A 13,347-nucleotide genomic window follows, 5' to 3' on the forward strand; every position below is an offset into this window, starting at 1 on the left:
AGTAACACCAAATTTAAACAGTAATAGTTTTGAAAAAAAAATATACCCGCCTTTTTGGTATGCATATATTTTTTGGTATTCTTTCCTGTATATTTGTAAAATGCTGTTCAGTTCTGCAAAACCCTTGATTTGTGATATATCTTTTATTTAATCTTAATAGTATAATAGAGTCTAACGATTTTATAGAGTTGAGTCACAGATAATTAACCTAGGTTTTTCTTGGAAAAGAGGGAACTTGAGGAAATCGAGGACTTAGCCCTTGGGAACAGTTATAGAATCAGAACCCAATATTTCTGCAGCCTCCCAGTCATGGAGTGTTTAGGAATAGTCTTTACAGACATCAAAGCATAACAGATATATTTGGTGCTTATCCATGCATTTGTCTCTAATTTTTTTAGTAACTTGTTTGATGGTCTTGAAGTTATAAGTATCTTTCTCTTTTCTGTAAAATGGGTATAAAAACATCTAACCATTTACACAGGTGTTGATATTCTTGATGTACTTTTAAGAAGTCCTAATTTCAAAAGATTTTTATCTATTGGTTAAGTTTTAGCTTAATTTGCTAATGTCGCATCAGAAAGAAGCCCATTTATATCTTTAGGGTTTAGTTGCTGTGTATTTCTGATATCCTCCAGGACTTAAGGGAACACAGAAAATTTTTCACAGAAAAGCAGTACTAAAAGAAGCCAACTTTCCAAAACTGCATCCAGTACATGCACCAGTAATTATATTCATTGGTCCATCTTCACCTGTATCTATTTGAATCCTCTTGGAAAATAAATCCTTGCTTTCTTAATTTTTATTTATTTATTTATTTATTTATTTATTAGGTAAATCGTCACAGAAGAAATCATTCCCAACATAACTTAACGCTTGCAGACATCATTAGTACACAGGACCACACGGTAAGCAATTGCTCTATCCAACTAATAAATCACTCTTGTTATTTTAAATGTTTTTAATGTAAATGTTACACACGCATTACTAAAGAATAAATACATGAGTCTTTGGATGCCTCAAGATGTTAAGGGATTTGAGGGACTTTGATTAATCAATAAAAAGAAAAAAATTAGAAGATACAAAGCAATTTGTATGGCTTGACTTTGCTGTTAACTTGGTTGTAGTAGATTGATATTTCATCAGTATTAATACTGAGTATAAAGGAATGTGAGCATGTCTTTGTCCGTATGAAGCTGTTTTTAACACTAATATTAAACCTTATAAATAAAAGTGAGCGTTACATTTAACACAATATTAATGACACTAAGAATTTAGGGGGAATAGTGTAGAAGGATACTGTTTTATTTATTAATACTATTAAAATATTCAAATACAGGTTAATCAAAAAAGTACTTATATGAACTTTTCAGGATTACATAGCTTCATAAGCTTGCCATTCCTCTAATTAAGAAAACTATGGAATCTGTATGTGATTTAGTGATAATTACTATTTTTTACATTGTTCCTAATGCTGTTAGTACATGTGAGTGTTGTTTTATTTTACTTAAATAGAAACTCAAATATTTACATATACATACTCTAATATTTTTTCTAAATAGTAAATTATATAAATATATTCCATTTCCTTATTTTTATTCTAATTCTTTCAGGGCAGGGCGTTTGGGGTCATTTTCTTAACCTTCCATATGTAGATAAGGTGCAGGAGGGGCAACAGCTTAACAACAAATGATGATATTTATTGAGACAGAAACAACGAAGAATATCATTAAGATATATTTGGTATTCTTTTTAATCTAATATCATCCCTTTGCAGAAGGATTGAAAGTAGATCCTCACTTGTCTTGGAAGTATTTCCTAGAAAATCTGTACTACAGAAAAAGGGCTATTAACAGATGTTGAACAAGGAAAATATAGCTTCCCAAACAGAGTTTATATAAATATTGGGGCCATCCTTGAAATCTTTTTATTTGTCTTAGTGATAAAGTTGTTTTATAATTCCATATATTCCATATATATAATTCCACTGTATGCTAATTACAGAGAACTCTGTGTACATTATAGAAAAAATTAAGACCCTTATTTTCTTAGAGACAGCACCTATGCTAGTTCAATAAAACCAATATATGTAAAGTTACTTTGTTTAACCTGAGAGGTCTCATGAATATCTTGTATTTCTAGCTCTTCAGTTTTGAGCTGTTTAATTTAGAACAAAGGATGGATCTGAGGTACAAAATTTAAAGCAGGGTATTTTATATGCCCAACATTTGTTACTGGATTTGATATTCTTGAGGAAAATGTGACTAAACAGCAACATTTTCATCTGGAAACATATCCAATTTTTAACTTTCCAAAATGTGAGAATAGAGGTAATTCAAATCCAATGTTGAAAATCACATTTGCCTTTAGTTTTGGATTGGTTAAAATAACAGTCTGGGAAGGGTGTTGGTAAACTTTGAAAGGATGAGATTTTTGGGTCTGATTCAGAGAAGCAATCAACAGCTTGAATGGTTAGCCAATGCTCCTCCCAATTTCTGTTTCCAGATGGATAGAAATATTAAAAGAATAACCTTTCTCATATGTTATTTGGCATCCCTGGCCCTGGCTAAACACCAGTTTTATGCTATGAAAATGAAGGGTTAGAAAGGAAAGAAAAAATTCCGAAGATGTAAAGTAAGTTTGATTTAAAATAATAAAAAATAATAATAAAAATGTAGGTGGAGTTGGGGATTAAGTCTTATTTTAGCTCTAATAATTCACCCATCCATCACTAGATAAATAGTGCCATGACTCTGCACAATAATCCCTATATAGTTCCTGGGTTTTCTATGGCAATGATATGCATGACAGTAATTTGCATAAGTACAAATTATAGAAAATGCACACACTAATCCCTGTGTGCACATCTGAGAATGTCACCTAAATAATTGTCCACAGACCTCATCAAAGGTACAAACAGATAAGTACACAGTATATATTTCATTATATTTTACATAGAAGTAACAGACAAAATCTATGGCAATAGTTAAACATATGACACTTGCTATTTCATATAACTAAAATAACAGGTATGTTTGACTTAAGAATCCTTACGTTGCATGTCAAAATATTTTATTGCCATTTAATAGCTTTGCAAGTGACAAAAAGTCTATTGAAATTGTTGCGAAATCATATTGTGACAAAATTGATGTGGAATTACTAATGTCCCAGTGAGGTACTGACTCAGCAGTGTTTCAGGGAAAACATGCCCACCCTGAATCATGATTGTGCTTTTTGAAACACTGAGGTGTTTCAAAACATGAGTTCTATTTTTCCTTTACTGACACAACTGGGACTTCCGTAGGTACTGAGACATGATGATCTAATGCCTGGTCAGTGGGGCTAGTTGAAGACCCCCTTTTTTTCTTTCTTGATACAAATTTACATAGTATCTCCCCAAATCCTATATCACAGCTTCATAAGGAATGTTTCTACAGATCACACAGAACCATGAGTCTGACCTAGCGTCCCTTATTCCTGCCGGCCTAAGAAAAGTCTGTACAGGACTTCAGAGGGCCATAAATTGAAAAGGAGAAACAAAAACAAAGAGCAAGCCTAGGATTCACTTCTACTATTCCAAAACTCAAATGTAACATTGATAGCGTACAATCTGGTGCTGCAGCCTCATGTATATCAGCAGAGTCTGTATCCTGTTTTGACATCACAGCAAAGGGGGCAGGTTTCAGAAACAGCAGCAGCAGAGTAGGGGATCTACGAAGGTGATATCAGATTGCCAATATTACATACTGCTTTGTGTAGGTAATAGCTAAGGGCTTTGCCTTTCTGGATGTATTTTGGAAAACGCACGTCACAGCTGTGCTTTCCTTTGTTTATAATTCCAGTTTCAGATTGTATGCCGAGAATTGACAAACCACTCAATTTGGTTTTCTGCATTATAGCATGAGATCATTTAGTTCAGCTGGAAACTTGAAGACAAGTTTTCCCCGCACACGGATGCACACACTCCAGTGAAGTGTGACCTTTAAGGGCTGCGAGGGGTGAGAGCCTCAATACCATAGCTCATCTGAAAGACAGCACCACTTAAAAGCACGATGCCTTCTAGCATCTTGCATGAGCCTTGATTTAGTATTGACTCAAAGCAAAATGTGGCACCTACGAAGGCAATGTGACTTTTCCTGTTATACACAGATTTGGTGTTGCTCTAACATTGGTTACCCCTAACCAGGATTCTCTTTAGGCTATAAGGATCAAGAGGTTTTTACAAAAATGCAGCGTGCCCTTCATAGCTATTAAGGAAACATGAACTCCTGCAACTCAATATATGAAATGACATAATTTACTTAAAATACATTTTAAATTAATTTATTTTTTACTTATAGCTAGAAACTTTACTTGCATTAATATAAGTTTCTGCTAACTCAACAAATAGAGTATTATTATGGGCTTTTTTCCAGGTTAATTATGCATACTAATTGACTTTAAATGTTGTTTGCATATTCTCAAAAGAACTGACTGCTACAGAAAAAATAGGTGACTAAACTAAGAATTCATGATAAAATGTCCCCATACTAGATTAGCCAGGTGCAGACTCTTACGTATGTACTGACTAAATGTATACATTCGCCTGAATAAATATGTTGGTTTCTTTTCTTGCAGGTAGTGGAGAAAGAAGGATATCTTCTAAAAGCTAAAATAGCAGATGGTGGCAAGAAATTAAGGTACTATATGTGAATGTTACAGAACTTATCCATTGTAAACGCATATCCACTAAGCATGTATAGATATGATAGCAGCTTATAGCTTAAATGACACTGTTTCAGTATTAATCCAATGTATGATTAATACTGAAACAAGCTTTTGGAATTTACAGTCCCAGAAAGCAAGCAACAGCAGCTAACAGGCTGATTGCAGGCAATGAGCACGTGTTAATGTTAGCCTCTATATTATATGTTATATGCACATTAGGGACAGCCATAGGGCACCACACAAACTAATATATTTTCCAGTGGGAAAATTTTAGGTCCTGAGTGTGTGCTTGAGGGGTCAAGGATAGGAACCTGCCTTGTGGTGATGCTACAGGGATGCATAAGCAAGATTATCAAAAGCAGTCAGCATTTACTCGCTTTTAACAGTATTTCTGCTGAAAGCAATGTGAATATTAACCATTTATGGAAGGATTTGCTATTATTTTCTGAGTCTAGGTACCTGTAAAGTGGAAGCAATGATGTGATGGGTACTGTTCATTACCAATGGGAGTGAGAGAATAATGTGAAACATTAAGTGTTCTGCCTGGAGAAATAAGTTTTCATACCTATATAGCACTAAACAGTATGGAACCTAGGAAAAATAAGTAAATTGAAAAAATAGTCTGTAACCTGGACCAGCGTTTCACTTGAAACTAGAACATTATCCACAGTTGGCTGAATCTTCTATAGCTGGGTACCCTGCAGCTGGCAGTGCATCAGAGACTGGTGTCACTTGGATGTTTGGAAAAGGCATTGAAGCCAGTATTACTCTGTTCCCCTCTTGGGCAAAGCTTCAGCAGGGTCCGCATAGGCTGGGCATGATCTGTGAATGTGCCCAGACTGGGAAGGGGTTTCATCTTCCTGGCAAGAGCCAGTGCATATGGGGAACTTGAGTGCAAAGCATCCCTATGGCTTTCCCTTGAACACTGTGGGCACAGGGAAGAGGCAGCCTAGCTCGGCTACTTGCACTTTTAAATAGTACTGAACGGTCTTATATTTTTGAATAGCCTGAGAAATTGTGAGTACCAGTGAAGCTATAATGTGCTGCCATCAGGTGTTCGTTTGACAGAATGCAAATGCACCAGCAGCTCTCGTGTTGGATGTGTTTCAGTATCTGCATGGTCGGATTTCATATTTCAGGAGCTGTCTGACTCTGTTTCAACAATAATTTTAATGTCACAGTAATAGATGGATTCATGCAATGTGCTTGTTGATTCCAGCTGAGTCTTCTCTGAATACTAGTATTTATACAGACCATGCATGGATAGCAGTGACTTATCTACTTCATGCACGTTTTATCTGGCTCCTTTTTTCACTTACCTAAACTTGCTGTTCATTGACTGGAAGTGACTTCTTGATCAATCTTGCTGCCACATGGCAAAAACTAAAATGTTGTGAATGGACTTTTCTACAGAACTTAACTTTAGGTCACTGCATGTATCCCATGAAATACGGTTTTCCCACCTGTACAGAAACCAATACACTATGGCATTTTTGTTTGTTTGTTTAATGACTGTATGGACAATCTCATACAATCTGATTTGATTTTCAAAACGTCATTTTTTAAATGTAACAACTGTAGTTTAAAAGGACCAGAGAACATGAGTTTAGAGAAAAAAATCTTCTTACAGATACTGTGGTGAATTCAGATGCATTTTCTTAGTATTCTCTTAATTTCCTTAACCCTGATGGAATTAAAGTATTCATCCCTTAAGATTCAGAATGAAGCTTAGATAAAAAATCTTACCTAACAATTTAAAAAATAATAATAATAATAATAAAATAAAATACTTTGTAAGATTATGTAGAAGGAGTGTTTGCTCCTGTAAGATCAAGGTCAAGGACTTTTTCCAATGCAACTAGGGGTAATAAGAAAGGGAGGTCCTGATGGGAACCAAGTCTTATGAGGGCATATTTATTCCAACAATGTTATCTGGTTGAGTACTTTTAACTTAAAAGACAATGATGGGGGGGAGGAGGGAAGAAAAAAAAAAAAAAAAAGGTCATTTATTCATGTATAATAATTGATCAGGGAAGAAATTGCATCTTGGAGTGTTGATTCAAGCAGGATGCCCAAGTCTTGGGATTATTATGATAAAAGAAATAAACAAAATGCTGAAACAAGGAAGTCACGCTGAATGAGGGGTCATCAAACTACAGGTGCCACTTGCAGCAATATCTAGGTGGAGCCCATAGCCAACAAGATGTGAACCAAGAGGCCCCAGCCTGGGAGGGTACAAGAAAATGCAGAGCTCTGTAAACCCACGGGAGTGTATAGGAAAAGGAAGAACAGAAGGAAAAAAAAAAGGGGGGGGGGGGGGGGGGGGATAGGTAGATGTGGTGATCCTTGTGGTTCCGTTCCAACTTGGGATGTTCTATGATGCTACATACAATTCTAGGGAGGAAAAAGTAAATAAATAAATAAAAAGGGCTGGTCGCATGTCAAACATGTCCATCCAGTATGCTTCTCTGGCCAAACTCTGTGGCTGATCATCACTGTCTGTCTGACCTTCTTATATTTTCTCATTAAATGTTTTCTCAACTCACTCTTCCATGTGTATGCGTGCAGAAGGACTATGTGCCAGCTCCTGGCATGACCTGTGTGTGTGTGAGAGAGTGAAATGGGTGCCAGCTGCTGGAGCCAGTGGGGTCCCAATGTCAGTAGCTGGAGGGGCAGTAGCTATTTGGATCTGAAGGAGTCCTACAGACTTTCAGCCCGGGGCACCAGCTGCTGGTGGGGACTGGTGTGAATGAAGTAGGTGCCAGATACTGGTGCCAGGCCAGGGTGTGGATTTCTGAGGGGCATGTGCCAGATACTGGAGCCAGTGGGGTCCTAAGAACTGCCTGCACTGGGGCATGAGGAGGACGGGGGGTCCATGTTAGGGGCGCAGGGGGACTTGTGAATGCAGTGTGCATAAGGGAAGACAAGCCTGTGATCACTGCATCTGCAGCAAACTTCAGGCTGGGCCAGCATGCAAGTGGGAGACATGTGAGGTGGGTACAGGGCCCTTGGCTGTGCCATCGTGTGTGGCTGCATGTCAGTGTCCTGTCTCTGTGTGTCTCAGGGATAGATACATGCTCAGCCCCAATACTTGTGCCTGCAAAGGGGAAAGCAGCAGCCACATCCCCCTGCCCAGGAGGTAGAGGCCCCGGGTCCCAGCCACATGGCTGGGGCATAGCAGGAGCAGGGCTGGGTCAGAGCAGCTGGAGGCAGGGGCTGCGCTCTGCTCCTCACTTAGCATGCCTACCACTGACTTTTTAGTTCTTTATTGTTAACTCCTTATTTCAAAACCATACGTAGAGCTGTGTTGTTCTTGAATGGGATCTAGGTTGACGTGAAATCTTTTAATGTTTTGGCAAACTTCCCAGTTTGATCAGAAACTTAAATCTTTTAAGAAGTTTGCATGCAAGTCTGGGGCCTCAAAACAGTTGTTGGTTTTTATTTCTCAGCTAGAAAAACCTGCCCCACAAATAGCTGGAGCAAGCAGTGTTCTGTCTAGTAGAAGGAGTGGTGGCCTTGAAACCTTCCTCTCCATAGCCTAAGTTAAGCATTTGGTGTAAGTTGGGTACTGAATCTAAGCTCTGTACTAAGGATTTTAAATCCTTTAGTAATCCATATTTAACTAGGATATCCAACTCATAGGAAAATCTGTATAAAGCAGCACATGGCATGCTTGGCCACTTAGATCTCTGTCAGTGAAGAGACCTTGGGGTGGGGATTAAAGAACCGAGGCTGTGCTTACCAATAGGCAGCTGGTACTCCCCAACTTGATGGTGATCATTAGCTACAGCACTCATTTCACAAGGATACTGTGAAAACCAATTAGCTGAAGTTGAATTGTTCTCAGTGCCAACATGCACAATCCTTAGATACAAACATAGTTCACCTTAACTAAGGATACAGCTTTATAGTTACAGTAAATTTAGCTGAAAATATCAGTGACTGAAAAACACTGGAGGAGTTTTCCCAGTTCTGGTCAGACACTTTTCTAAAATTATACTCTGCCTCTTTCGCTCTTTCGCTCTGTCTCTTTATTTTTGTCTCCATTAACATAGCATTAAAACTGCTATCCTATTTTCTTCAAACTCATTTATTTCTTTCACTGAGGTGTTTTTTGTTTTTGTTTTTCCCTACTGTTGCCACTTGTTGGCTGTATTTTAAGGGATGATTTGAGTGTGCTCACACTGAGGTGAGTACAAGTTCTTCTGCTAATGTCAGTGTTATCAGGACTTCATCTGTAGCATTGGTTATGCTTCTTCATGTTAAATAGGAAGGTCATTAAAAGACAAGCAGCCTAATATTATGTCTGATATGCGGTTTGATGGGGTATTGAGTTCAGTGGAGCTTTGAGGTGGGTCTGGAAGTGAGCATCCCAAATAAGACTGGCAGGCTTTTAAACTTAACAAAGCCAGGTTTTGCTAGAATTAAAAATGAATGTGTTTGAGTTGCTTAGGGATACTTATATAGTGAAAGCTCAAAGAGTTAGGAAAGAGAGAAGAATGAGGAAAAAGGGTTTCTAACAGCTTCGTGCGCCCACGGTGTCCTTATAGGCAGTTCCCTCCTTTTAAGGAACCACAACTTATGTGTGAAGCAGCCTGTTTGTTACACACATGCTCAGGTCTGTTCCAAAATGTTCAGATTTGTGATTTGCATTTACATAAAGAAATTAAACTGGGGTTATGAATATTTTTGTAACTATCAAATGCTATGATCCCAAAATCAGTCAAATATTTTTAGATGAAAGTATCAATTTTTTTCTTTTCTATTAGACCAGATCCATTTGTTTATGTGGTGATTTGAAACACCACATTATGTGTAATATCTATATTATCGTTTCCTTCTGAGTTGATTGTTATGTTCTTCTGTGCAGGAGCACATTGTTTCACGTATCTGTGTGTATTTTGGTTTCTTCTCCCTGGCCCCTCCAGTTTGCCAGTGCTTTAAGGTTATACTGTGAACTTCTGATGTTTTATGAAAACTTAAATCTCTCTGAAATTGTTCTTTTTTTTTTTTTTTTTTTCTCCTGTATTTTTGTTGTTGTTCTGAGAAAGGAGAAGCTATTTGGGAACTTCCAGAATAGACCCTTTTTTGAGCTCTCTATAGTCGGATTGAAATTATATTATCTTTAGTTTTTCCTTCTTGGTTCCATTTTAAATACTAGTTACCAGAAGGGTAGCAGCTATTGGAGTACTCTAAGCATATGTGAACATTAAGCATGTGTGAATAATCCCACTGTTTTGCTGTAGTTAAGGCATCTTGGTGGAAAAGCAGAACAGAGAGGCTTTAAAACAGGGGAACTAGAGGCTTTAAATGAGGGGAAAGAAGGCCTTCAAGCTTTGTTCTTAGGCCACGTTCACACTGTAATTAGGATAGTGTAACTCCATCAGTATTGGTGGAAAATTGTTGCTGACATTGAGTTTAGATCACTTTTGTTTCTGACGTGAAATAATTAAAAACTAGTCTACACATGGAGTATCTTCTACCTTGCTAATGTATATATTTTTTTATTTCTTTTAAAGGAAAAACTGGTCCACGTCCTGGATTGTTCTTACTGCTCGGAAAATGGAATTCTACAAAGAATCCAAACAGCCAGCACTGGCCAACCTGGTAGGCAATCAACCATCCAATACAGTCAGCTTCTTTGCAACTTTTACTTCAGTATAAAAACTTTGCTGTTAAAATAAGGCAAGTTCCAGCTGAGCTGGCAACCTTCAAAGACTGGAAAGCAGCTAAAGGAAAATGCCTTGATAAACTTTTAATCAGATGTAGGGTATGAGAAGAAATAGGACTTGGAATGTCCTTTATTAAGAGGTGCATTTTGAGAATAATTGCAAAGTGAGACAAATGGTGAGTGACTATCCAGTAATGCGAAGGTAACACTTTAAATTAAGGTGCCATTTATAAATGCTTTATTCTTATTTATGAAAATGATCACTAAATGCAGCTACTTCCTCAAATAATGTATTATAAAGTATGTTATAAAATGCATTAGTAATAAATGCTTAACAGATGATGCGATGAGAATCTGTTGCAAAGGATATTGTGAGATGTAAATTGTATTAAACCATGTATGTGCATCTTTAATACATGAATTTAAGTTGTTATCTACCATCCTATAAAGTGGCTTATACATTAATAAATAATAATAAATTATTTATAAATGACACCTTAATATAGGGTGTTACCAAAGCAGAAAACACTGTAAGTTAGCAAAGTGATTTTTTATCGTAGTATAAATGTGACATCTACCATATCCCGCTAACCTTCCTGAATATTTCTATGACTCCATCTAATGCAGCTAATGCAATTTCTGTAGCCTGTAGTTACTACAAAGTGAAATTTGCAGTACCTCTTTATTGTGCCCCAAGGAAACACCACTGATCTTAGTCTTCGGAGATGTGACAGCTACATTGCGCAAGCAATAATGGCATGTATCCCTTCAGTGCTAGTTACTGCAGAGTTTGAGCCTATGAACCTGAATGTGGGCAACAAAAGGGGATTTTGGTAAATGTATGACACTGTGGGCAGCAAAGGGACAGGTTTGACAAAGCCCTATTGTGAAAGGCTCTCAAGGCCTGATCAAACCTGCCATATCTCATTGGAGTGATGGGTGGCCACAAAGGTGCTCTCTTTGGCAGAAGTCACAAACAATAAGCTATTTTTTCCATGGCAGGTGATATCCCCCCCCCCCTTTTTTTCTATATGTTCTTGATAAACCAATATTGCTTGCTATAAAATCAGCTTTAAAGAGCACCTTTTCATGCCTTACTTTTTTTTGGAAAGGTGAGGGTTGTAGCAAAGATGAATGATGAAACAATAAAAATAAGTAAAAGATGAAATCTGACACTTTCTGCTTGTGTTGTTGCCAGTACAGCTGGAAAATATTATTTTTCTGAAGCCATGAAAACAGTATAACATGAATTAATATTTTTTTTTCAAAATCATATGTCTTCCTTAAAGTTGAATTGGCTGCTTTGTTTTTTAAGTCTAAAATAGATCTATTAAAGCTAGTCTTACAATTTGGTAGCTGTCTTCTGCTTCTGTCTGCTGGATGGGTGTTGTTGTCATTGAACCAATGTATTTTGGAAATTAATTCATGTTATGCTCAAGTTGCGTTCAAGTAACAAACTCCAGAATATGTTCCTCCTCTGGGCAATGCAAGTTGGAAGCTGCCAAAGGGGCAATTTTGAGGAAATGTTCTTGTCTTTTCAGAAGGCATATAAAAGCAAAGAGCCTAATATAATGACAGAGGAGAAATCGTTATGGTCAAGTTAGACGGAGGAGGAGGAGAGCTCTTGCAAAATGTCTTTGGTACTCATCTGAAGGATATGATGCAATGCAGTTGTGAGCCACTTGGCTCTAATTCATCCAGTGTGGACATGGGCTGCTTAGCCCAGCTCTAGAAGCACCTTGCATATTCAGGTTTTCAACACCAGTAAAAAAGTACACTGCTTTAACTGGGACAAAAACCTTAGCTAATTGAGGAGGACTGCCTGATTGCACTTTCCTCTGGTTGCTACTACCTTTTCTCCTCTCTCTCTCTCTGCAAGCCCTCACCTACATTCTAGCAGATAAATGTACTGGTGGAAATTCAACACACAGGAGGCTTGATTCTGCTCTGGGACTCCTCCACATGTGCAAAATTCTCAGTAGCTGTTTAAGGATTTAGATATTGAAGTAGACCTGCCTGAACTATTCCAATTCTAAAGATCTCAATTTGTTTAACTCAAAAAATTTAGATGTGTTGCAAGAAAGGATATTCTGGTAAGTCAGTCCCTTTGCCTGAAGTCTCACTTCATCACTCCATCACCTGTGCCCATGATTGGTGAGATCACTGCCTCTTAGCCCTACTTTTCTATATTTTTATTTATTTATAATTTTTCTTAGAAAAGACTAATTCATATAAATGATACACAAACCTGTTAGTATAGTGACAATGCATCCTGTAGCCTTTCTGGCTTGACCCACGTCTCTTTCTGCCACTCTCGCTATCCCAGTTCTAACACCTACAAGTTTTAGTGTGAGTTTCTTCTGATCAGACCAGACACCAAACTCCAAACCTCTCCTATGGGTACAGTTTAGTGTTAGGAAGAACACAAACATTTATTAATCCTATTTTTTGTTCATTGTGGGGAAAAAAATAAAGCTTTTCTTTCTAATTCTATGCTAGATCTGAGCACTGGGGATGTGAACTCATTGTTCACTAGGTGAGTCAAATTAAATTTTCTGTCTATTGCATATAACTTATATGCAATGGTAAATAAATTATGAAAAACTTGAAGAAAAAACAGTAGCTAACTATTCGAAATCTCAGAACCCTATTTCCTAAACTGAATTTTCACACAGTTATGTAAAAATATATATAAATATAAAAGCTAAACTGGCATGTTGATCTCATCTGATAAAGCAAATGCAATGTTTATTTCCTTTGTAAACCATTTAACCAGATATAATTTTGATAGTGGAAGGGAAATAATATAAAAAGGCTTCATTAGAAATCATTTATTTACTGATTTTTCTTTTAGTTTGTTTTGGAAGAAGGGGAACTCAACCATTAATTAATGTAATAGAGGCAATGTTCATTCACTATAGTATGAATTATAACAAAGCATTTTTGTTGTTAGCAGGAAAATGATGTGACTT

General features: G+C 37.1%; 1 protein-coding gene across 1 annotated transcript in view; it reads left to right on the plus strand.

The window, feature by feature from the left end:
* The window catches only part of ARHGAP15 (Rho GTPase activating protein 15), a gene marked incomplete at its 3' end in the record, with an annotated part of 333,310 nt that overhangs the window by 47,062 nt on the left and 272,901 nt on the right, over positions 1–13,347 (plus strand). The window contains exons 3-5 of the mRNA XM_084289199.1: positions 831–905; positions 4,615–4,676; positions 10,224–10,311. Coding sequence (XP_084145325.1) covers positions 831–905; positions 4,615–4,676; positions 10,224–10,311 — 225 coding nt within the window. The remainder of the gene's footprint in view (positions 1–830; positions 906–4,614; positions 4,677–10,223; positions 10,312–13,347) is intronic.

This window comes from Netta rufina, assembly GCF_964035555.1.
Source record: "Netta rufina genome assembly, chromosome: 6".
Classification (NCBI taxonomy): Eukaryota; Metazoa; Chordata; class Aves; order Anseriformes; family Anatidae; genus Netta; species Netta rufina.